This window comes from Leucopleurus acutus (genome assembly GCF_964270905.1).
Source record: "Leucopleurus acutus genome assembly, chromosome: 7".
Lineage (NCBI taxonomy): Eukaryota > Metazoa > Chordata > Mammalia > Artiodactyla > Delphinidae > Leucopleurus > Leucopleurus acutus.
Genome location: NC_139150.1, coordinates 1111356 through 1135467, shown reverse-complemented (window position 1 = coordinate 1135467; position 24112 = coordinate 1111356). Strand labels below are relative to the sequence as shown.

The following is a 24112-nucleotide window of genomic DNA, read 5'->3' as shown; positions in this document are numbered from 1 at the left end:
ACCGTCTCTGGCTGCTTCAGGATTACAGTCTGGTCCCCGGGGAGAGCTCCCCCACCCCTGCCCCCGCCGCTGGGCCCGGGCCCTCCCTCGGCGGCCCCCCACCGCCCCTCGGCCTCCTGTTTGTTCACTGACAGATCCCCGTTATCAGCGGACAGCACACACAGGAAGTCCGGCTGGGAAGGGCCCATCCCAACCCCGATTTACACGGGGACGGAGCATAAAAAGCCGCCCTTCCTCGCTCCGGGAGGAGCCTCCCTGCCCCGAGTCCACCGTCCCCATGGCCAAGACGGAGGCCTCCGAAAGGACAGGCAGGCGGCCTCGGGAGTTGCCTCAAGGCGGCCGGCAAGGGGTAGGGCCCAGCCCTGGCCTGAGGGGGCAGCAGTGGTGGCCATGGCCGAGCCAGCCCCAGGGCAGCACCAGGTAGGGCAGGGGCGGCCTTGGAGGGCAGGGAGGGGGGAGAGCAGGGCGAGCGCCCCTCTGCGGGCTCTGTGGACCGCGGGCACCTGCGGGCCGAGCTCCGAGGGTCTGCGCGCCGCTAGCCGGGGCCACCGCATCATGCCCCCATCAGTGCCATCCTCACCTTGGCCAAGGGCACCCGCTGGGGGTGGCACAGTCTGGATGCCAGTCTGGCCTGCCCGACACTGACGCTTACGCTGGGCAGCCCAGCAGCTGCTGTGACCCCTGGCCGGAGAAGCCAGCGCAGCGGCCTCGCTGCGCCTCGCACGCCCTCCCGCGCCCGCTCTGATTTCCCAGGGAAGCCCCCGGGGTTGGCAGTAAGGCCACCTCAGCTGGCCCCTCTTCTCTGTGACCTGCGTGTCCCGAGGGCATCGTCCCCCAAGGGTGGGAGAGCACCCCGAGGGTGTCGGGGAGGGGCGCCGGTGAGGGGTGGGAACCCCAAAGCCAAATCTAGAGCCAGGAGGAGCCATGCCAGTGGGGGGCACTGAGCACAGCCCCAGGAGGAGCTCCTCTTCTGCTGCGCTGGCCGGGGGCGGGCGGGGGGACAGCTTGGTGTGGCACAGTGCGGGCGCTCTCTTGGCTCCCCTTGCAGCCTAGGGGAGCCCCCCCACCCAGAGCCGCCCAGGTCCCCGAGCGGCAGGGCCCTTCCTGGCCTCTGACAGTCTTGTTGTCACGTCCACCCCAGCAGTCTGTGTGACAAACACCCACTTTCCAGATGAGAAAGCAGGTGCTGATGGTCCGCCCAGCTTAGCAGCGGAGCGAGGACCAGCCACGCAGCTCGCCAGGCCCCTTTCTGCCCAGGCCTGAGGTCAAAGGGTCAAGTGACCAGCTTCAGGGACTGGATGGGGGCAGGGAACAGGGCAGGGCAACTCTCCCTCCAGTCCCCCTGGGCCTGGCCCTTAACTCTCTACTGCCTGGGGCTGCCTGCTTGGGTTGGGGGTGGGGGGAGAGACACCGCCACGCCAGGGACCACCCCCCACTTCACAGTCACAGGCATCCCAGCCCCCGCCACCCCAGCCACCCTCAGGTCATCTTCCAGGGGCTTCCGGGGGCCCCTGGTCCAGGAAGGGGCTCCTGTCGAGCCTCCCGTGTCCCCTCCCTTCCTTTACCTCCTGTGCAGCAAAGTAGGCCTGATCCGGATGCCCCCCGAGCTGAGGGCCCCCCTCCCCATGAACCTGCAGGATGCCCTCCCAACACCCCGGGCTTTGCAGAGCTTTCCATCCCGGGACTCAGGACCCCCGGGCAACAGGGTGTGGGCAGGCCTGAGAGGCCCGTTCGTCTCTGGCCATCAGAGGGGTGGGGGTCTGTAGGCCAAGTGCAGGCCAAGCTCCCGCAGCCACATGGAGGCCGGCCCCGTCCCCCTCCCCAGCCCCTGGATGTCACGGTGACCAAGGCTGTGCGCTAACCCACACCATGTCTCTGATCCGCAGACCCCGGCACAGGAGGGGAAAGGGCAGCCCCCACCGCTGCCACCAGTGTCCGGGGCATGAGGGAGACTGCTTCTCCAGGTGAGTGCCACAGGTGATGCTCTGGGCAGCAGCAGGGGGCCTGGCTGGGCCCGTGCACGGTTTACACGTGTGCGCACGTGCACACGCGCACACACACACACACGCACTTAGGCGAACAGGGCCTGGGCTCTAGTTCCAGGGCAGAAAGTGCCGAGAGGCGCAGGCCCAGGGTGTCACGCGCACTAACGGCTGTAACACGCTGGTGCAGACGTGACGGTGCCCCAGGGGAGGAGGGGCTGGGGCACCTGGCTCCAGCTGTGCCGGCTGCTGTCTCTTGGGCACTGCTGGCCACTCCACCACATGGGGCTCTTTAGCCCATGCTGCAAATGTGGAGAGGGAGCCTGGAGAGGAGAGGTGACTGGCCCAGGAGCCCCCAGTGGTGCCCATGCACTTGAGGGACTCCTTGGAGGCCTGCAGAGCACTCAGGGGTGGTCCCAACTGTCCTGAACAAAGGGGGCACCAGGTGGGAGCCTGGCAGACCCCCTAACCTGGCACACTGGCTGGGAGGGAGGCTCGGTGTTACACCTAGGACCCGGCGGCGCTCTGCCGAGCCCCGCCCCCACCTGTATGAGCTCTGGAAGTACCGGCTATGAGCCGGGGGATCACTGACGTCCACCCCGCGTGTGGCTGCAGGGCAGCGGTCAGCTTTAGCCAGCCCCTGGTGCCTAGGGAGCTGGCCCCCCGGGTGCTACGGCCATCCCCGGGAGTCGGTGCTCAGCCTAGGGGAGTCGAGAGCTAGCTACCCGCGGCCAGCGCGGGCTCCCCATGCGGCCTCCGGGCACCTGGCTGCCGGCTCAGCCCTGCGTCCTCGGGAGCCGGCTGGGAGGGGCAGTAGCGCTCGGAGGCGGGTAGTGCGTCAGGAGACCCGGTTCCAGCTGACTCACTGCACGGCCCCCGGGGCGCCGTCCGCCGCGGGGCCTCAGTTTCCCAACCTGCGCAATGGGGGCGGGCGGGCGTTCGGAGCCCACCCAGGGTGGGGGCGGGCCGGGGGCGGGCCGGGAGGGGCGGGGCCGGGGTTGGCGGGCGGGCGGGGCCGGGGCCCCTCTGCGCGGTGGCGACAGCGGCGCGTGCGCGCCCTGGATCGGGCGGTGAGTGCGGAGGGAGCGGGGCGCCCGGCTGGGGACGCGGGGACGGCCGCGGACGGGGGTCTGTTCAACGTTCGGGCTGGGGGCGGGGGCCTCGCCGCGCGCGGAGCTGGGGGGCGACGCAGGGCGACCGCGGGGAGCCCAAAGGTGAGCGGGCCGGGAGCGCCGGGCTCTGCCGCGCGGGCACCCGAACCCCAGCCCGGCCCCGGATCTCGCGGCTGGGTCCGGAGAATGGGCCCAGCGGCCTTGGGAAAGGGCGCCCCCTGCTGGTGACAGGTGACCCGGGCCGGGCCGCGCGGGGGGGCCCGGGCGGGGGAGGGGTGGGGCGCCGCAGCCCCTCATCCCCCTATCCGGGCCCTGCGGCTCCCCCAGGGCCTGACTCAGAGCCTCGCGGGCCCCGGACCCCGCAGCCCAGGCCAGCGGTACCCTGCGGTGGCGGAGCGGGGGGACGTGTCACTCCACCCTCGCTCCCACTCCCCACGGAGCCGGCCGTGCAGGGGGAAGGGGAGACGTGGGGTGGGCGGTGGAGAGGGCGCACCCCCAGGGAATCAGTCTTGTAATCTCACTCCGCCTCTCCGCATCCACCCCCGCCCATCCAAACGTCCAAAGCACCCCTCACGGTGGAAGGGGGAGCCCAGGGCTATCGCCCTGCGGTGGAGTCAGGCCCCTCCCGCTAACGACTCTCCCCGGGTGGGTGCAGCGAGGCGGCAGCCCGGGGCAGGTGGGAGGGAAGGTGGTGGCAGGGCTCGTGCAGACACTCAGAGGGGATGGGACATTATTGCTTATCGTTCTGGAGGTACCACAGCCGCCCTGCCCGGGCCCCCCGCCCCAGCAGGGCTGTAACACCAAAGGGAAATGAGATCCTGCCAGCCCAGCACAGGCTGGCCAGCGCCATCGGCTTCCTCTGGCCTAGGGGAAAAGCGTGACTTTCAAAAATCAACTCTCTTCTTTTAAAAAGCACGATTTCCTTTCTAACCAGCTTCCGATAGGTTGGGGAGGTGCTTGGGGTGGGTGTTTGTGGAGGACAGTTACATTTGCATGAGATGCACCGCCCTCCAGGTGCCCGGTGTGGGAGAGCTCAGGGTGTGCGGAACCCCGGAGGCCCCTGCCCAGCCCTGCCAGCCCCCCGGCCCACCTCTGCCTTCCCAGGGCCCACTCCGCAGGACCACCTGTCCCCACCATTTCCATTCTTGCCTGGACCACCACCAGGCCCGCTGTCTAACAGTGCGCTCCCCCCAGAATTCATCTTCCGAGCCAACTCTGACTGGCAGGACATGTCCCTGCCCAGAAACAGCTAAGAAGCACACCCCCGCCGCCCCAAAACTAAGTCCAACACCTCAGCTGCCCGCTGCAGCCTCTGCCTGCTTGGCCACCCAGCCCTCCCCTCTCAGGCCCGTGACAGAACAGGAGGTGCAGGAAAGCCTTCGTGCAGCTGCCTTCCTGCCCAGCCCAGGGCAGCGTGGTGCTGTGGGAAGAGCACGGCCCGAACACCCAGCTGAACCCGCGCGTGGCCCAGGCGTGGCGTCGCCTCCCTCTGGGTGGGCCTGGGCGGGCATCTGGGGCTCAGTAATGCTCATGGTGGTTTATGGGACTGACCGTAAACCAGAGGAGCCAGAGGAGGGGCCTCCGAGACCCTAGTGGTGTCTTTGAGGAAAGTGAGTCCCAGAGTCCCAGAGAGGGAGGTGACTGTACCCAGCCTCTGCTCCCCGCCCCCACCACACACACCAGTTCATCTCCTTCCTGTGCCCTTTCCTTCGCGCGGGCGGTGGCGGGGGGGCCTGCAGGGCCAGGCTCAGCCCACCTGGAGGAAACCTCAGATGGGGCGCCCGGAGCACGGGAGCAGAGAGCTCCCAGCTCCCCAGACCCTTGGCTGTGCACACGGATAGCAGCCCCGCCCCCGTCCCCTGGGCTTGCTGCAGACCATCAGTTCCCCGCTGGGGGCTCCCGGGAATCCCTCTCTGGGCCTCCCCAGCTCCCATCCACAGCCAGGGCAGGAACGGTGATCGGCTCCACTGGCGTGTGGGGGGGCTGCTCCAGTCCCCCCACCATCTGGGTGCCCACTGTCTTGGGAGCCCTGGAGGCTGTCTGCACTAGCGGTTTAGTCCCCGGCAGGGGAGTGACCCCCTCTTAAGTGCAGGCCCCGGCCCCACCCTGAGGAGGACCATAGTGGCCCCTGCCTGCTGGGCACCTGCACCCCAGTGGACCCCCAAGCCACCACGGCTGGGTCCCCGTCTGGCACGTGAGATCACTGAAGGCCACAAGGGCACAGCCAGCTGGGGGGGGGTTCCGCCCCGCCACTAACACCCCAATTGCAGACTGAGGCGGGGAGTACAAGCCCTGCCCTGTGGGAAGGGCACCAATCCAGCCAGGGGACGGAGACGTAGTCCAGATGCCCGCCCTGGGCCCCCACCTTCCCCAGTGAACTTGACCAAGCCCAGCGCTGCGCAGGTGTCTCTCTCCCCAGGCGAGGGCTTCAGCTTCTGTTCCCAGACCCCGGATGTCGTGGCCCTTCTGTGGCCCCTGGGCGGGCTGTATGTGGCTGGTGAGGGGCCGGCCTCCCTGTCCAGGTGGGATGGGGGTGGGGAGAGCTGACACTGCCCGTGGAGGCTCTGCCGCTGCGGTGAGAGGTCCCAACAAAGTGGGTGAGCTGGGCAGGTGTCACGGAGCCAAGAGGACAGTCTCCACGAGGGGCACGGGCTCGAGGCGGGATCTGCAGAGGGACTTCCAGGGCTGTGCTTTGCGCTTCAGGCCATCCTGAGGAGAAGGCCGTTCCATCCGGAAACACGGGCCATGTGGGGCTCCCAGGAGCTGCTCCTGCTCTGGTTCCTGGTGCTGGCGGCGGGTGGCACCGAGCACGTCTACCGGCCTGGGTGAGCCAGGGCGCGGCCTCTGGGCGCTCGGGAGGTGGGGTGTGCGGCGGGGAGCCCCCGGCCCCTCCCCAGGGCAGCCCCCGGCGTTTGTGGAGCCGAGGCTTCCCTGTGGCTCCTGCTGACGGTCCTTCCCATGGTGACACTGGGAAACCCCTTCCCCACTTTCCGGCTCCCTGGGATTCTGGGGCTGGGTCACAGCCCTGGGAGCCCCCCCGCTGACTTTCTGGCCCCCATCACCCCACAGCCGCAGGGTGTGTGTCATCGGGGCTCCCAGGGGCCCCGTGTCCGAGTCCTTTGTGCAGCGTGTGTACCAGCCCTTCCTCACCACCTGCGATGGGTACCGAGCCTGCAGCACCTACCGGTGAGCGCCGCCTGCCGCCGCAGGGCCCCATCTGCCACGCACAAGCCCCGGGGCTGGGAGGGCAGTGCGCCCCAGAAGGGAAACTGAGGCCCAGAGCAGTGAAGGGACTTGCCGAGGCCACGTCTGAGTGGGTGGCGGAGACTGACACCTGTTGTAACCTGGGCAGTCCCGACTCAGGAAGCTACCGCTGTGACCTCAAGTATCAGCTGCTATGAGGGCATCTGGTGCATCCTCTCCCCACCCTCATTTTAGGGGGCTCACCCCCCCGTCTGCTCCCCTCCACTTTGAGGGCGCTCCCACCCCCACCCAGCATCGCTGGTTGCAGTCTTCTACCCGCGTGGCTCCCTGAAACCTTCCTTGTCCTGGCCCTGCCCTTGGGGCTCCAGTGGGCACCCCTCTCCCCATGGCAGCCCCGGCAGTTACAGATGGAGGTCCTACCGCCCCCAGCACCTAGGACGCCCCAGTCTGTGCCAGTTGAGGGGCGTGCATCTCTGGTTCTCTGCTGTGGGAATGTGGCTTTGAAAGATTTTGTTTTCTGAGGTGCTTGAAGACCTCCCTGGTCGGGGATGGGAGACGGTGTGGCAAGCCCCTCCCCCTCAGCGCCTAGATCCCCGCCCCTAGAACAGGAGGCTCCCCCCCCCCCCCCCGGGGTGCCACCTCTGCTCCACGCCAGGCTCAGCCAGGCTTCCTCCCAGGCCTCGGGGTCCTGCTCAGCACGGCAGGTTGGGCCGGGGAGGTGGCCTGTGCTGTGACCCTGAGGTACCATCCCTGGGGGAGAGGACCTCTGGGGGCACCCCTGGGTGACCTTGTCCACGCTGGGGGAGACGGCTCCTGTGGTTCTGGAGGGCACGGGGACGGAGCCAGCCTGGAAGGCCAGCGGCTGGGGACGCCCTGGCCGGGGCTCAGGAGACCCAGTGGCACCACTGAGGCCCCCCCGTGAGGGCGGGGCCCCTCTGAGCTGCCCCCACCCATCCCGCAGGACCCTCTACAGGACTGCCTACCGCCGCAGCCCTGGGCCGGCCCCCGCCCGGCCTCGCTATGCCTGCTGCCCCGGCTGGAAGAGGACCAGCGGGCTGCCTGGGTCCTGTGCAGCAGGTACGGGCCCCTGGCACCTGGGGTCAGTTAAAGTCGAACCCAGCGAGGGAGCGGTCCCTCCTGCTCTCCAGACCCGGGGCCAAGCACCAGCTGCTTGTCTCTCAAAACCTGAATGAGCGTCTCCGGCACGGCACCCCTTCCTTGGCTGCCACCCTGCGGGGCCCTGGGGACCCTCCTGAGTTGGTGACAGGCCTCCCCACCCACCCACAGCAATATGCCAGCCACCATGCCAGAATGGGGGGAGCTGTGTCCAGCCCGGCCGCTGTCACTGCCCTGCAGGATGGCAGGGCGACACCTGCCAGACAGGTGAGGCTGCTTCCACCCTCCCAGAGGGGAGGAGGCCTCCGGGCACCTCCTGTGTGTCCTGGGTAGCCCACCGATGGGTGGGCCTCGAGGGGGCTCAGGGTGGGCGCCCCTGCCTGACAACCCTTTCCCACAGACGTGGATGAGTGCAGGGCTGGAAGGGGCGGCTGTCCCCAGCGCTGTGTCAATACCGCGGGCAGTTACTGGTGTCAGTGCCGGGAGGGGCACAGCCCATCTGTGGACGGGGCACTCTGCCTGCCCGGGAGAGGGGCCCCCAGGGTGGCCCCAAACCCCGCGACAGGTAAACTCCCCGCTTGCCCCCCTTGCTGATGCACCTGGGGGGTGGGCAGGGAGGGCCCGAGGTGGTGGGGGTGACAGGCGCACTGGAGGGTGGATGGGTGGTGGCTTCCCACGGGGACCGCGGGGAGGGCCTCAACTCAGCCCGGAGTGGAAGAAGGCGCCCATGTGTCCCTGCCTGGGCAGCCTGGAGACACAGCACCTCCCTCCGCTGGTGACGGGACATTATTACTTTTGGTACGCGCTGTGACACTTCAAACTCGTACCGTGAGTAATAATGCGCCGTTGGCAGCCCGGCACCGAGAGCGAGAGTGCGGCATGGACCTCAGCCCGGAGCCCCTCAGCATGACGGGGACCCCAGCACCGAGGGGCGGGTGGGGTGAGGCTGCGTCTGCCCAGAGCCACCTTCCGGACCAGGAGGATGGCCTTGGTGGACGGCCAGGACCCAAGGTTGGGGGAGGACTCGCCACAACAGCTGGGGCAGGAACCCGGTGCCCGGGGCTGCGCCTCACACCTGGAGCAGAGGCTGGAGGCCCCGCGTCGGGATGCGAGCCCGGCCCCCCTGACTCGGCACCCGGCTCTCCCCAGGAGTGGGCAGTGAGGTGAAGGAGGAAATGCAGAGGCTTCAGTCAAGGGTGGACGTGCTAGAGCAGGTGAGGGCTGGGCGGGGTACCCGGGGGCCTCAGCATGGGGGCAGGGCTCAGTGGGGGAGCCCTGGGCGGGAGGCTTCCCCGCTGCTGACAGCCTAGGGTGCCCTTGGCCTGGGCGCCATGCTGGGCAGGGGCAGCGGACGGTGTCTGGGATGCCAGGACAGGAGGGGGCGGGGCCCCACAGAGAGCGAGGACTCGGCCCAGCCCACCCCCGCCTTTGTCCCTGCAGGGACAGAGTGCCCCTGCGGCCTTTCCGCAGGGTCCTTGGCCCGAGACCCCTCGGCAGCCCCTGCCCACCCCTCCTAGCTCCTCCAACCAGGGGTCCCAGGCCTCAGGGACCATTGGCCAGGCTGGCCTGTGTGACATCCGTCTGTGCCGCCCCCTGCCCCGGTCTCCTGGTGCAGAAGCTCACTCTGGTGGACGTCCAGGGCCCTGCAGCTAGAACTGAGTCTGGGGGTTGGCGGTGCCCTTGCTGGCCACCCTATTGTCCTTAAATCCTTGTGGAACAGGGAGGGTGAGGGGCTGGCCCAGGGTCACACAGACCCTTCTCCACCGGGCCCTCCGCCTGCCCCCTAGAAGCTGCAGCTCGTGCTGACCCCGCTTCACAGCCTGGCCTCGCGGGCCCTGGAGCATGGGCTCCCGGACCCGGGCAGCCTCCTGGCCCACTCCCTCCGGCAGCTGGACCGCATTGACTCTCTGAGCGAGCAGATCTCCTTCCTGGAGGAGCAGCTGGGCTCGTGTGAGTGCCGTGGTCCCTGTGACCTCCCCACCCACAGAGTCCCCCTCTGGTAGCCTAGGACCCCCGAGGCTGGGGCCATCTCCTGTCCAGAGAGGCCAGAGGGTGCAGGGAGGGGCAGCCACAGGCCGAGTGGCCAGATCTGACTGGGCCGGAGGCTGGTGGGGAACGGACACTGCTGACCCCAGCCCCACCCCTTCCACACATAGGTTCTTGCAAGAAGGAGGTGTGACAGTCCGACCCAGGCCCCCGCTCTGGCCACCAAGAGTCCGAGGACACCGGCCCCACCCTGCCCTGCCCTGGGCCCTGCCCTGCCACCTCTCCCACCAGGAAGGCCCCCCTGCCCCGCGCGGGGAGGGGGCAGTGCGGGCCCTCCTGTGCGAATCCAGCCCCAGCCCAGCCAGCACTCTGGCCTTGTGAGCAGAGCCCGGCCAGACCCCTGCGCCCCCGCAGCCGGCTCTGGGGGCCTGGTGGGCCCACGGCTGAGGAAGGTACGAGGGCTTCCTGCCCAGGGCCTGGCCCCTGTGCTGCTCACCAGGCAGCCCTGATCATCGTCAGAATAAAATAAGACTTGAGCCGCTGTGTCCGTGGATGGATTGCAGGAACATTCTGAACCCGACGGGCTTCCCCCGGCCGACCACCACGTGCTGGGAGGGAGGAGGCTGCCAGCGCGCCCCCTGGGCCCTCCTAGGCAGGGTCGTGGCCCCCTCTTCAAAAGGAGCTGGAGCAGGTGGTTTCGTGAAGGTGACGCTGGCCACAGGGACAGCCCCGCCCCGCCCCCCCACGAGCTGGCCCCGCCCCCGCCCCGCCCCCACGAGCTGGCCCCGCCCCGCCCCCCACGGGCTGGCCCCACCCCCGCCCCCGCCACAAGCTGGCCCCGCCCCGCCCCCCCCACAAGCTGGCCCCACCCCTAGCCAGCAGCCGAAGAGCAAACCTTCAGCCTCCTTCCCAAGTGCCTGCCTGACCCCGGGCACGCCTGCCACCCCCAGTGGAAGAAATATTACAGGATGACCGTGGGCCCAGGCCCTGGCAGGGAGCCCCGCCGAGGGCGGAGGCTGGCGCTCCACACTCCTCCCAGGGAGGACGAGCGAGGGCAGCCCTGCCCGCCCCCAGTGACCACAACTCACCAGGTACTTCCAAGAGTTCGTTTATAAAAAACAATGATGAGCGCAGCACCAGTTCAGCAGGCTCGCTCCCCAAGGCCGGTGGGGGCCACAGACGCTGCTTTCTGGCCGCCCTGAGGCCCAGGTGGCATAAGACTAGGCGTCCTGGCCCCCCAGAGCCCCGCCTCTCCGAGAGCCTGATGCAGGCCGTGGCTGGGACCCCAGATCCAGCCTCTGTGCCCCCCAAGCCCAGGCAGGAGGGTGGGGGCTGGGCAGACCGGCCCCGCCCCATCAGCCCATCGGGGCCCAGGCCCACTCCCACACCCAGACCCCGAAGGCACAAGGGTGGGTGAGGCCCTGCCCTCAGAGCTTGGGGGGCTCCAGGTGACTCTCCTTTGCAGGGACACCAGGGGCCTGGACCTGAGGCCAGTGACAGGAAGGGGTCCCTTGCTTCCAGGGCCCGAGGAAAGTTGGGGGAGCCGTGGGAGGGGACACAGTGATATCTGGTGGGCAGGGGTCGTTCTGTCCGTTGTCTAGCCAGGTCCTGCCCCGCCCCGGGCCTCGGCTACTGGGATGCCTGGGCGTCGGGCCCTGCAGGGGCCCCGTTCTCCCGGGGGAGCTGGGATACGTGGAAGAAGGTGGCCCTCATGGCCTGCTGGCAGGTGTCCAAGAGCTCGGGGACGTCGGCGATAGTGAGGCCAGCGGTGGGGATGGCGTCCAGCACCTCCACCTTGATGGTTCCTGGTGGGGTGGGGGGGCGTCAGCAGCCTGAGGGGCTCTCCAGGGGGGGCCCCTCCTCTCCTCGGCTGCCCGCCAGCCTCCCCCGCAGAGCCTCCCGAGGGGCCGGGCCGGGCTCTTCCCCAGACACCCTGGTCCCGGGTGGTTGGCTTTTAGTGGAGAATAACGACACGGTCACACACACGAGTCCCAAGCATGTTCTCAGTGGGTGTGGACACGTGTGTGCTCCCCCGTGAAGACCACCCAGGGGCCAGACGTTTCCTCCCCCAGAAGGTACCCACCCTCCCTTCCACCCCCACCCTCCACAGCGGTTCAGGCGGCCTCGGGGCCTCAGAGGTGGGCAGAGGCAGCTTCTATCTTGGACCCCACTTCCCACCTGGGCACCAGGTGCCCTTGTGCAGGGTCTGGAGGGAAGGGCGGGGGGAGGTACCAAGCTCCATGGCTGGGGGGCATGGGGGTGCCCGGGAGGCTGCTGCCCCCGAGAGTTAGGCCTGGATGCGCTGGCTCAGAAGCCCACCCTGGCACAGGAAGGGGCCACCTCAAGGCCCCCGGGGCCGTGTGCACAGCCCGGGCCTGTGTGTGTGAATTTGGGCACGGAGCCCACCTTCTGGGCACCTCAGTCTCCCCACAGCTCAAGCCTGGGACTCTAGACCCTTCCCTCCCTCCCTTCGTCCTTCCCCAAGCGGTCACTGAGTAGCAGGGGTCTGTAGTGACCACCCAGAAACGGGAACTGTTCTCTTAGGGGCACGGGTGTCGCAGTGACTGAGAACAGGTGGGCCGGCGAGTGCACAGGTTGGGGGTACCTGAGGTGAAGAGCTTCGTCTTGTAGTTGTAGAAGGAGGAGAAGCTGGAGTAAACCACGGGGATGATGGGCACCTGGGGACGGCAGACGTGGCAGCCTGAGGATGGACCGGAGCCCTCACCCAGCCCAGCCTGATCCCCAAGGATGAGCTCTGGGGAGAGGCCTGCCTGGCCGCCAGCCTGCCCCCACCTTGGGGCTGGTGCCAGGAGTCCCTGTGGCCACATCCTGCGCCAGGGCGCTTCCACACACTGACCCCTGGGCCTCGGACGCCCTTCCCGCCCTGGGCCCAGAGTGCACATCCTGTACACCCTCGTTCAAGCATCCCCTTCTCCAGGAAGGCTTTCTGGGTTGGCACGTATCCATAGAATGCACTTCTGCATTCCTCACGGGGTCCTAAGATTGACCAGGGCCCTGTCCGGTTTAGCCAGAGGAGGTAACTGAGGTCTTTCTGCCCACCCCTCCCTTCCCAACCTCTCCCCCATCCCAGGGAAGACGGGGCAGCTCCAGCCAGGGGAGGCGGCAGGCTATTCCTGGAAGACACCAGCGTTGAGTCCAATGGTGACTCCAATGGTGATGCCAATGTCGGAAATGGCACCTGGGGGTAATCATCAACCCGGGGCCGGGGAGAGGGGTGACAGCAAACGACGTCCGGTCTCCTGGCTGAGACTTGCTGCCCCCGGCCCCCCAAAGCTCCTTCGGTATCTCCTGTCTCCTCTTCCACGACCCCGGCGAAGGGAAGTGACCTCAGTCCCAGGCCTGTGTCGGGGGTGTCCTCCTCCTCTTGCTGGGCAGAGCCCAGGCTCACGCCCCCATCCCCACGCACCCACCGCCGGCTCGGGGCCCCTCCACCCCACGCTCCAGCTCCCACACCCGCCTGGCACTGGCTGGCAGCTTCTGGAAGGAGGGCTCTCACATCCTTGCTCAGGGCCACCAGGGGGTGCTAGAGGCCACCTGTCACAGGTGAAGGACAGGAGAAAAAGCAAACCCCTGCCCAGCTGCCCCCCTGACTCCGATCAGGCAGGATGAAAGCCCCCTCCTCTGACCCCAGACGATGGCTGCCTTCCCCTACACAAGTTCCCCAGCACAGGGCCGGGGTGAGACAGGGCACCCCTCACCTACCAGGAGACCCCACCCGAAGGACGGATGTGCCCCAGCCTCTCCTGCCATCACCCCAGACCCCAGGACACCTCTAGGACAAACTGCGTCCCTACAAGTCAAGGACCAGAAAAACATCAAGTCCCGTGGAGGGCTCCCAGCTCACCTATCTTGGCCCATCGCCAGCTCTGGCCCGACCCTGCCTCACGCCGCGGGCCCCGCTCCCCCGAGCCACTGCCCACGCCCACGCCCAGCTAGGGGTGCTGGGGGCCTGCGCCCAGCACAGCCTTCCGGAGACAGCTCAGCCAGCAGGCCTCCTGCCTCCGCCTTTGATGCCAACCCCAGCCTCCCTCCGCAGGCCCCTCGCCTGGCCAGCTAGGAAGCGGGGTGCTGGGGCTCCAGGCACAGGGATGGCGACGAGTATCATTCTAGCAGCGCTGGGCCGGATCGGGCGCCAGCCTTAACGCTCAGAGTGGGTAAAGCGGCCCTGCCCTCCTTAGCTGGTCAGGGACAGGTGCCGGGTGGGGGGAGGCCCTGCCGCCTGCCCAGCGGGAGGTGGTCCAGGAGCGCCAGTGGCCTCGGCCTGGCCAGGAGGTCACCTTCAGCCTTAAGCCAACCCCTGGCTGCGGCCCTGGCGTACCTGGGCCTGGATGGCCAGGTGGAAGGCACCTTTCTTGAAAGGCAGCAGATCCCCGCTGTCGTTCCGCGTGCCCTCGGGGTAGATCCATACCTTGAGCTGTTGGGGAGACAGGAGGCGGGTCAGGGGGTGCCCCGGGGGCCCCCACCCCCAAGGAGCCCCGCCGCGCAGCCGGGAACACCACCGCTACCACCGCCGACGGCCGAGGCACCGCGCCTGGCTTCTCTGTATGCGGTTTACAGACGCGTTTCCTTCTGCCAGAGGGAGTCACGCTCGCGGGCTGTCCCGACAGCACAAAAGCGTTCACGCCACCAAGCAGGCCCCGAGCCCCAGGCGCTCACCTTCTCCCTGACCATGCGCTTGCCCACATCAGAGATCACGGTCATGGCCGTCCTGGAGCGCTGCCGGTCGATGAAGAGAACGCCGCCCAGGTACATGATCAGGCCCACGGGCCCCAGGAAGAGCAGCTCGCGCTTGGCAATCTGCACGCAGCGATCGGGGAGGACCTCCATGAGGCCTGAGCCCGGGGCGGGGGGCGGGGGAGACAGAGACAGAGCACAGCCTCAGAGCCAGGTGGCCACCGCCCCGAGGAGGAGCGAGCTGGCCCTCGGCCGTGGCCACCAAGAGGCCTGGGCCCAGTCACGCCTTCCCACTGGCTACCTGGGCATCACCTGGCCTCAGCCTCAGTTTCCCCTGCAGAGGGAAGGTGCTGAAGCGGGGCTCCCGAGCCCGGCGCCAGGCATAGGAAGTCTTGTCTCCTGTTACCAGCTGCAGGCCTGTGTCTGGAGGGGAGCACAGGTCCGCGGTCCGCATCTGCCCCTCACCTGCCAGCTCTTCGGGGCCCAACCTCCACCAACTGAAGCAGCATGCCCCCTCCTCCCCCTCCCCGCAGGCAACTGGGAAGGGCCGGCCCTCCCGCCAAGCCCTCCGCAGCCGGCCTACCCATCATGTCCAGGATGCTCTGGTGGTTGGAAATGATGACACAGGGGCGGTCCACCTCCAGCTTCTGACGGCCCTTTACCTCAAAGCGAAGGCCGTATAAGTACTTGAAGGACCGGATGAACCAACTGATGATGCTGAGGGGGAGACGGGCCGTGAGCAGAGGCCACCACCCACCTTGTAACTCAGGCTCCGCCTGCAGACCTAGGCAGGGTCATCCCAGTGCAGGACCAGAGACAGACACAGCACGGGGACCCCCACGCCCGCCCTGGCAGGCTGGCCGCTGACCCTGAGCTCGCCTTCCCCTCGGAGAACCTTCAGGTCCTGTCCCTCAACCCCTCAACGGGATGGCGAGTGCCTCCTTGCCCCCCTGCTACCCCAGCCAGCGAGGGTTGGGTCACACAGGAGCAAGGCCTTGGGGGCCTGGACGCCCGGCAGTGGGGAGGGCGCCTCCTTCCACGTCTGCGTTCCCAGGCCTGCACCTGCCACCCAGCCCTCACCCCACACCCCTGCTCGTCACCACAAGCCGGGGGGGCGCCCAGCTGGACGGGGCTGAAGGCCGAGAGCCCCCGGGGCCGGGCTGGCTCCCTTCTCAGACGTGTCAGCGACCAAAGCACCCGACGTGGAGAGGCCCCTGCAGAGGAGGCTGGGCCCCCACTCACGGGAAGTGAACATCCCCTCAAGGCAGAGCCACACCGGGAAGAAAGCATGGGTACCAAGCGGAGACCTTGTCGAGGAGCTGAAGGCTGCTTCCAGTCTCCACCGCTGGGGAGACTGGCCCGGCCAGGCTTTCACTCCTCCCCTGCATCCCACAGCGCAGCGCCCCAGCGCCTTTCACAGACACACCCAAGGTCACATGAGGATGGCGGTGGAGCCAGGATGTGTGTGGGCCCCGCTCCCAGCAGCAGGCTGCCCTGGGCACTCGTGACCTTGAGAGGCCTGGCCCAGCAGCTCTCACACTCGACAGGCAGGCACGACCGGGCATGCCCCTGGGAACGGTGTCTGCAGGTGGCTGGCCGGCAGGGAGAAGGGAGGCCCCGGCCCCCTGCTCTGCGGGAACACTGCACACACTGGGCAAGAGACAGGTGCCCGTGAGGGGTCAGCCTGCTCGGGGTGACGGAGCCCGAGGCTTGAGGTCACTCCTCTGCAACTCAGGAAGGTCCCCTGGGTCCTTCCCATCCGTGGGCGGCAGGGGGCTGAGGGTGGGCCCCAGTGACCCAAGGGTTCCTGACCCAGAACTGTTCCACTTCTCCCAGAAGATGTGTGTGCGCGCACGCACACAGCAGGGTCATTTGATCTCCCCACAGTCCTGACCGGAAGGGAGGGATTTCCCACTTTATCCGGAAGGGCCTGGGCTCAGAGCTGGCCCTCAATAGAGCAGAGACTCAGAGCTGGGCCCTTGACCCAAAGCCACACTCAGGTCTTTAAAACTGTGGTAAATACACACAACATAAAATTTACCATCTCAACTCGTTTTAAGTTGAGTGGCGTCGAGTGTACTCACATTGTCGTGCAACCGTCCCCCCTTATCTGGGACTCTTTCATCTTCCCTGACTGACACGCTGTCCCCATTGAACGCTCACTTCCCCAGCCCCGGCCCCACTGTCCACTCTCCGTCTCTATGGATCTGTCTCCTCTAGGCGCTCACGAGTGGACCCTGTCGGATCTGCCTCTTGCGTCTGAAAGGCAGGCTCGTATCCAGCTCACAAAGCCTAGCTCCCCACGTTACCGCGTGGTGCGGACGGGGAAACTGAGGCTCCAGGAAGCAGCTGGGCCTGGGCTGCTCTCACAGTCAGACCGGCCCGCCTTCCCCGGATCTGGAAGCCAGGGCTTCTTCCTCAGCTTTGTGAGCCTCGGCCAGCTCGAGCCAGACCTTCCCGCTTGTCCCCATCCGGCTCAGGGGTTGCCAGGCTGGACACGCTCTGGAGAACTGACTGGCTGTCTCAGCTGGGGAGCCTCGGGCAGCTCAGCTGCAAAACACAGCTTCTCGGGTCATCTCGAGGGTTGAAGGGCACAGGGAGAGGGCGCGTGTGTCCAATAAACACGGGAACACGCAATCTCACCGGCAGTCAAAGAAATGCAGACTGAAACAAGAAACCCCGTCTTCCTCCTTCAGATTGGCAGATGAAAGCCTGGTAACGGGAGGTGTTGGCCTGGTGTTAGGAAATGGCCCGAGGGCTGCTGGCAGAAGTCAGAGGCCACAGAGGTTCTGGGGGGCAGCTTAGCAGCACGTGGCAAAAGCCCTGGACAGACCTGCGCCCCTTGAGCTTGCAGTCCTCTTCCGGCAACGGGTCCTAAAGCAGGTGTGAGGCGCGGTCTGAATTAGGGAAATCCGAAAACACCTCCGCGTGCCCCGTGGGGAGAGGTGGCAGAGGAAAACAGCAAAGACCTGTATTTATCTGCTGCCAGGCCTGTTCCCTTGACTCCTAATAACTACATAGCGTTTGCATTTCCCTCCCAGGCCACATCTGGAAAGGACGGTGTTTCTCTCTGGTAGTGGCATCTGCTGGCTCCGTTTTCCTTCTTTTTTAAAAATTGGGGTGACATACACGTCAAATGTATCATTTTAAACCATTTGTAAGTGTCCGGTTCAGCGGCACAGGTACATTCACATTGCTGTGCAGCCGCCCCCAGCCATCCGTCTCCAGAACTTTCCTAGGTTTTCTTTCTGTATCTCATTTAAGGGATCGGTTGTATACGGGTAGGTGTTTTGTTTTGTCTTGTCTGAACTGTGGAAGATGCTGCGTATAAGACTCAGCTGAACAGGGGCCCTCTGCAGCGGCTCTGCTGCTTGTCTCCCGCCTCTCCCACTCCGGCTGGGAGCCCAGGCCAAGGCAGAGCCCCCACACCAAAGGCTCCAGGACGGACAGACAGGCCCAGGGCTGCCCCACATGCTGCGGGAGAGCAACTCTCCACACATTTACAAATAATTGCTCTCAGACAAACTAAAAGATACAGCCGCGGGGTGAGTATAGGAAGCTGGGAAAGAAAGGGGCATCTCGGGAGAGGAAAGAGGCAACGGATGTTCCTCAAGGGGAGGGGACCGGTCACTCCCTGCAGGCGGCGTGCACGTGGGTGCCCACTTTTCCTTCTCCTAATGTCCCATATTTTCAAGGTTTTCTGTAAAAGTGGTAAGAAAGTATCTATTATCCTTTTTTTTTTTTTTTTTTTTTTGCGGTACGCGGGCCTCTCACTGTTGTGACCTCACCCGTTGCGGAGCACAGGCTCCGGACGCGCAGGCTCAGCGGCCACGGCTCATGGGCCCAGCCGCTCCACAGCATGTGGGATCCTCCCGGACCGGGGCATGAACCCGTGTCCCCTGCATCGGCAGGCAGACTCTCAACCACTGCGCCACCAGGGAAGCCCTCTATTATCATTTTAATAGTGCTTCCTTGAAGAAGAAGGAAGCAGATGGAGCTTTGCAGAGGCCCCTCCAGTGCCCAGGCAGGGAGAGCCGGTCTGTCGTTGCCTGCAGTGCAGCACGCGCCTAACCACGGGGACAGACACCCCACAGCCACGCCCAGCATCTCCTGAACGCTACATGCCACGCCTGCACCTAGACAGACGTTAACTGTCTGGTTTCGGTCAGACAATAACCCCACAAGGTCGTACGCTCATTACACCCAGGTGAGGGAGTTCAGGCTCAGCAGAGTTAAGTGACTTGCCCAAAGTCACACAGCAGGGAGGCCAGGATGGGCCGAGCCCACCTCTAAACCTGACTTTTGAAAAATGTGTGGAAAGTGTCAAGCAGAGGGCCTGCTGGAGGCGGGGTGACGGCTGCAGGGTTGTCAGGTGGAGTCTCGAGCTCCTTTTGAGCGCTCCCCCTCCTCCCCTGGGGGGCTCTAGGGCCCCCACCCCACCCCCAGCAGGGCTGCAAGTGGCTCTGTCATCCTCTCCCAGCAGGAAGCTCAAAGCAGCCACCCTACCCAGGCTGCCCTGCCTGCCCAGCCCAGGCCTCATCCTGAGCGCCAACACCCTCTGTGCCCCAACACCCAGCTGACCCCAGCACCCCGCCCCTCGGCCGCGGAGTCTGGGAGCTGCTCCCTCCTCTCCCCTACTGGGAGCAGAGCAGGGGTCACGGGTGCCTGTCCCACACCCTCCAGCCCTGAACTCCATGTCCTGCCTCCCTGGGGGTGGAGCTAAGGTTGCCTGAAGCCCAGGTGGCCCAGGGCTGGGCTGAGTGCATGGCACAAGGTTCCAGAAGCACTGCGGACAGCTGCCAGGTAGGTGATTGGTGCCAGCTTTCCATAGCAAGGCAGGTGGCCCCCAGGACGGGCTCCTTCCAAGTGCCCGCAGGGGCAGCCGCCCCCTTAAGCAGAGGGGACTTCCTGGCCCGTCCTGGGTCTTTCTCAGAAGAAGCCGCCCGCCTAGAAGTGAGCACCATAAATGCTGCAGACTCGGGGGCTGAGGCCGAACTCCTGGCAGCCAGGCCCCCTGGACCACCTGTGCTCGCCCGAGAACACCTGAGCCCGGCCCAAGCTCAGGGTCAGACAGACCCTGACTCCCTCTCACCAGCTGTGACCTTGGGCAACGGACTTGACCTCCCTAAACTTCCATTTCCACTCGTGAAAGGGGGAGGGTGTGGAGGGATTGAGCGAGATGCGGCTGGAACACCCGTGACACCTGCGGGACCCTGGGAGCCCTCCGCAAACAGCAGCTGTGTCGGCGGCGATGACACAGGCAGGACAGAAGGACCCAAAGTAAATGAAAGCGAGAGGATCCTCCTCCGGCCACAGCACCTGCTCCGGGCGGCTGGGAAGCAGTTCAAGGTCAGGTCTGAGCTACCTGCTGACCTCTGCCCTCAGACCCTGGACTCGGACTAGGTGGCTCTGGGGAGACCTGGCAGCTGCTTCGGCCGAGAGGCGCCGGACCTCAGCCAGACCCCACGGGCTTTGCCCCCGGAAAGGGAGGGGGTGATGGGGTTTGCTCAGAGCGGCCCTGCCAGGAGGGCAGCACAGAGCCATTGATCTGCTCAGGGGACAGGAGGTCCTGGGAGGGCCACCTGGCAGAGCAGCAATGTTTTCCAAGTGTCACGAGAGCTGGAGCACAGAGGGGGCCAGGAGGTGGGGGCTCCAGCCTGTTCAGGTGCCCAGAGGTGTTAAGAGGGGCGCGGGAGTGGGCTGAACGCCAGGGGCCTGGAAGGAGGCGGGGCCGTGAGCAGTGTCCAGGGCTCTCGGGAGCTCTGCTTCCTGGGCCCGCAGAAGTACACCCAGAGGGGAGGCTCTGCCCCTCACTATCCCACCGCAAGCAAAGCCAGGGCAGACTTTCCTGTGAGACCAGGGCCCCAGGCCAGCCCCCAGGTGCTGCGGCTCCCCGACAGCGCTGTCTGCATCCACGCACCCCCTCCCCCCCCAGGGCCACGCAGTGGCTGGCAGTGCTGGGTTCAAACCCTGACCGGCATCGACAAGCCCCCCGCCCCTGGCTGCAGTGATGCCCGTCCTCGATGTTTCGAGCAGGTGGGGGCCTCCATCTGCCCTGCCCCCCACCCCACCCCGCAGCCTAGCTATGTCCCCCAGGTCCCGGCCACTAGGATGGACGCAGAAGTGGCAATTCAGTCCCCAGAGGTCCTGCCGTAACAGTGGCATGCTGGACCCCGAGAACGCGGGGGCACAGGCCAGAGGAGCCGGCAGCTTTCCGTGGCCCCAGGCTGCCTGCCCTGGTCGCCTGTGACGCGTGAAAAGTAAACTCCCCGGGTTAGGCCGCTGTTGTTAGGTTTCCCGATCCTGCAGGGAACCCAGTTCTAACACACACCGCTTCCCTGGGCCTCGCTCTCTTCTCCGTCGAATGGGTGTAATAAGGGCATGTGCCCCTGGGACGAGGAAACAGGACCTGCTACGCCAGCCTCACCCCGAACGCGGGACCCGGCCACTCTGGGAGGGGTCCCTGGCCTCAGCCCACAGCCTGGTCAGAACGGAGCCTGCCTCTGCTTCTCAGTTCCCAGCACTGCCCTGCACACTCAGAACTCGCAACTCAATGGCGAAGGCCTCCCTGGGTGCTCACCCGGAGCCCCATCATGGGGAGGGGCGGCTGCTCACGGGGAACATGGGAGAGTGAGGGGGCAGGTGGGGTGGGGCTGCCCCTCCTGGAACTCAGGGATTCTCCCGAGCCTGGTCTCCAGCCCCAAAGCAGCCATGGCGCTGCCCCCAGCCCCTGATGCCATGGGAGACGGAGGAAAGATGAAAAGCGTGCACTTTGGAGCCACGCTCAGTGGGTCTGCAGCCCGGGGCCCCATGTCCTAGCTCTGGGGCCCTGCCAGTCATCTCCCCACTCCCCGCCACGGAGGCCTGCGTTGCTTCTCTGCAGACTCGTCTGTAAAATGGAACACGTAATAGACCCTGTCCCCAAGCTTCAGGCATCCGTGGCGCATGGTGTGGGCTCAGGAGATGGAAGGAGAGGCTGGTGTCGAGGATGGTGGGCAGAGTCCTTCCGGAAGTTAGGGTGGGACTGGAGGGGGAGCAGCCAGGCACCCACGGTGCTCAGGGGTCCCAGGCGGGGCCTGAAGCCTGTCCACACAGCACCCCAACCTCCACTTCCGCCCTCCTGGGCCCCGCCCCTGGGCTGGCTGCCTCGAGGCACAGGGCACTCCCCTTCCTCTGCATTTCCCCGCCCCCACAGATGCACGCCTTGGGGAACTCCTGTTCACAAGGCACCCCGTCCCTACCCCCTCTCTTTGCCATCACTGGGGAGCCTTGGGGGTCATCACTGTGACCCGCCCCGTGGGACCTGGGGGTGCAGGGGAAGGAGGCTGTGGGCTCCCGGACCCCCAGGCCCGCCCCTCTCTGGGGAGGACACAGCACCTCTGATGTCCTGGCCTGGTCCCTCTGCAGAGCCTGAGTCGGGGGCTGCCCTGGGGAGGGAAGGGCAGCAGGAAGCTTCCTCCTGAGCACGATTCAGGGTCCTGAAGACGATGCCCCAGTTGGCCGGAATCTTGGGGGAGGCTGGGGGCCAAGCCCGGCTCTGGGCTGAGGGAAGCCGGCCAGCAGAGGCTGGAGGGCCGGGCTGGGCAGGGTGGGGCCGGAGGGAGCGCCAAGTGCTGGTCAGGCTGGCCTGCCCGTCCCGCTACCGCGTCAGAAAGGGCAGTTGGTGACTTCTGATCTGACGCCAGGAAGCAGCTTTGAAGCCCAGGCCTGGAAGAGCGAGTTGGGCCTTTGAAAGACAAGGAAGCGCCTGTGAAGAGGCCACCTGATAAGACTGAGCCAGGGAGGGGGAGGGCCGCCTCCAGGAACGCCTGTCACCTGCTGTAAACCTGCTCCAGCCTCGCTTCCCACCGAACCCAGGACAGCACCTCCTCCAGGGAGCCCACCAGCCCTTGCTGCCTGCAGCCACCCCCGCCCCCTGCCCCTCCAGGCCGGTCCCCAGCAGGTGCTGAATGGAGACTGGCTGCGAGCCCACTGCCTGCAGGGGATCCCCAGTCTCAGGCCAGGCCCTCCGCACCCCAGAGGGTCGGCTGCTTGAGAAGACGGCTGGAAGGGCAACAAGTGGGCCGCCCCTGGGGTCTGGACTCCCTGGGACGCTGGCCTGGGCCATGGCGGGGAGCTAGAGACCCACGGCCCAGCCACCAGGCTCCCCACGCTTAGGCCACACTCCACTCCTGGAGCCACAGGAGCTACGAACTCCTGAAAACGGGGCCCGGAGGACCCACTGAGTGTGGGCCAGTCCGTCCAGATGAACAAGGACAGGGACGGACGGCAGAGAGCCAGGAACCCTCACCCACTGCCCTGTGAGCATGTGGATGGCAAGGGCCTCGGGGACCACAGTATGCCCACACCAGGCACAGCCAAGGGTCATCATTGCAAAAGCCAGTGAGGAACGTCAACAACAGACCCTCCCAGTCGGAAACTGGGAGAAAGGGCAAGGAGCCCCCTGTCAGGCCACCGTGACCAGTCCAGCCTCTGACCCAAGAGAGGCCCCCCGACTCTTCTGGTCAGCCCAGCCTGACCCCTCACCCCAGCAACTCCAAGCTCCCCAACTCTGGGGGGCGTCCCAGCCACCACCCGTTCTTCCCACCCAGAAGCTAGACCCCAAGGACTCCGCGCCCACCCTCCCCCGCGGGGCCACCACACCTTCCTAAGCGGAAGGAAAGGGAAGGGGAACCGGCCCGGTGCCGAGCACAAGTGCGCTCGTCGCCCGCGGCAGGTGGGCGCGAGGGGGTGGCGGAGAGAAGACGAGGGACGCCCCAGGCCCCGAGCGGAGGCGGGTCCGGGCGGGGCGGTGCACGGCGGGCGGCCCACTCTCCCCGCGGGGAAGCAGGACCGAGCCTCTGCCCGCTTGGCCCGGCCCCATTCCTCTCGGGGCCGCCCGCACCCCGCACTCCCCGCGCGGCGCCAAAGGCGAGACCTGTTTACATCCCTCCGTGCCTGCCCCTGGCCGGGGCCCCGGGGCCAGGGCGCGGGGACACTGTGACGCCGGCTCCGGGGACCCCGGCCCACCCTCGGCCGCCTCCCCAGCCGCGCTCTCCGACCCGCTCTCTCCCCTCGGCCGGTCCGAGAGCCCGGGAGAGGCGCGGGCAGGGCAGGAAGGAGGGAAAGGACACGGGAAAGTTAGGGAAGCGGAAGCGGGCGGCCGCGCGGCGCTGCCCCCGCCTCGGTGTCTCTCCCCGCCCCGCCCGGCCCCCTTGCCTCATGTTCTCCACCGTCCGGCCGCCGTGGCGCAGCAGGCAGATGACCGCGGCCACCGCGGCCACCGTGAAGCAGAGCACGCAGTACAGGCCGATCTTGGCGTAGAACCTGGCGGAGCGGCTCAGCTGCAGCAGCAGCACCAGCAGCAGCAGCGCCGCGGTCAGCCACGGCCAGAGCTCCATGGCCGCGCCCCGAGCCCCGACGGCGCGGGCCTCCGGCTCCCTGCCCGGGCTCCGGCCGCGTGCTGGCGGCGGCCGACCCTCCTCCTCGCCCTGACCCGCCCGCGCCCCTTATTGCGAGGGCGGCGGGGCGGGGCGGCCGGGGTGGCGAGCGTAGTTCGAGCGAGGAAGAGGCTAGGTGCGCCCCGCCCGCGACGTCCACACCCGCCGCTGGGCCACCGGCCCGGCGCCGCCCCCGCCCCGCCCCGCCTCGCCCCGCCCCGCTCGCGACGCTGCCCGTGCCCTGCCGCCAGGCCTCCGGCCTCTGGCCCTGCGCCCCTCCCCAGCCCCCGCATCCCCGCAGCGGGTCGCCTGGGCCGTGGCACCGCGCAGGTCCCCACCGCCGGCCGCCTTCCCCCCGCCCGCGGGCACCGCCTCCGAGCCCTAACCCACCGCTCCCCTCCCCAAACCGCGGCTCCAAAGGCGGCCGAGGACGCGGCTGCCCTTGCCAGCCCGGTTGCCACACAAGGGGCCCTTGAACCGCGCCCGGTGACCGACGGGTAGCCTGCCGCTTCGGGTCCGCTCCAGCGACTGAGGGGAGACCCAGCCTTGTGCGGCCCAGTGGGCGCAAGGACTGAGGGGAGGGGGCTGTGGGTAGGCA

The 24112-nt window shown here is 67.1% G+C and overlaps 2 protein-coding genes across 3 annotated transcripts; one reads left to right on the top strand and one right to left on the bottom strand.

Moving 5' to 3' along the window:
* The first annotated feature begins 265 nt into the window (after positions 1–265).
* EGFL7 (EGF like domain multiple 7) lies at positions 266–9929 on the top strand. The gene is made up of 10 exons (XM_082842651.1): positions 266–420; positions 1887–1964; positions 5798–5919; positions 6164–6280; positions 7260–7375; positions 7586–7681; positions 7815–7979; positions 8564–8628; positions 9202–9364; positions 9571–9929. Exons 3-10 carry the CDS (start codon positions 5840–5842, stop codon positions 9591–9593), a joined length of 825 nt encoding a protein of 274 aa, XP_082698777.1. The 5' UTR covers positions 266–420; positions 1887–1964; positions 5798–5839; the 3' UTR covers positions 9594–9929.
* Positions 9930–10492: 563 nt separating this feature from the next.
* AGPAT2 (1-acylglycerol-3-phosphate O-acyltransferase 2) lies at positions 10493–23607 on the bottom strand. 2 transcript variants are annotated; one of them, XM_082842378.1, is made up of 6 exons: positions 23294–23603; positions 14679–14812; positions 14078–14253; positions 13740–13835; positions 12006–12078; positions 10493–11205 (listed from the first exon to the last, which is right to left on the bottom strand). In XM_082842378.1, the coding sequence occupies exons 1-6, from the start codon at positions 23473–23475 to the stop codon at positions 11030–11032; spliced, it is 837 nt and encodes a 278-aa protein (XP_082698504.1). In that variant the 5' UTR covers positions 23476–23603; the 3' UTR covers positions 10493–11029. The 2 variants fall into 2 exon arrangements, with proteins under 2 accessions (XP_082698504.1, XP_082698505.1); XM_082842379.1 differs by lacking the exon at positions 13740–13835 and having other exon boundaries at positions 23294–23607.
* Between the last annotated feature and the right edge of the window lie 505 nt (positions 23608–24112).

Bases quoted from the DNA above. Each gene is read 5' to 3' on its own strand.
- EGFL7 (XM_082842651.1), top strand. From the start codon at position 5,840: ATGTGGGGCTCCCAGGAGCTGCTCCTGCTCTGGTTCCTGGTGCTGGCG. The intron at 7,682-7,814 runs GTGAGGCTGCTT...CCTTTCCCACAG, and splicing joins GGGCGACACCTGCCAGACAG to ACGTGGATGAGTGCAGGGCT. The intron at 7,980-8,563 runs GTAAACTCCCCG...GGCTCTCCCCAG, and splicing joins GGCCCCAAACCCCGCGACAG to GAGTGGGCAGTGAGGTGAAG.
- AGPAT2 (XM_082842378.1), bottom strand. From the start codon at position 23,475: ATGGAGCTCTGGCCGTGGCTGACCGCGGCGCTGCTGCTGCTGGTGCTG. The intron at 14,254-14,678 runs GTAGGCCGGCTG...CCCCGGGCTCAG, and splicing joins GAGCATCCTGGACATGATGG to GCCTCATGGAGGTCCTCCCC. The intron at 12,079-13,739 runs GTACGCCAGGGC...TGCCGTCCCCAG, and splicing joins ACCTGGCCATCCAGGCCCAG to GTGCCCATCATCCCCGTGGT.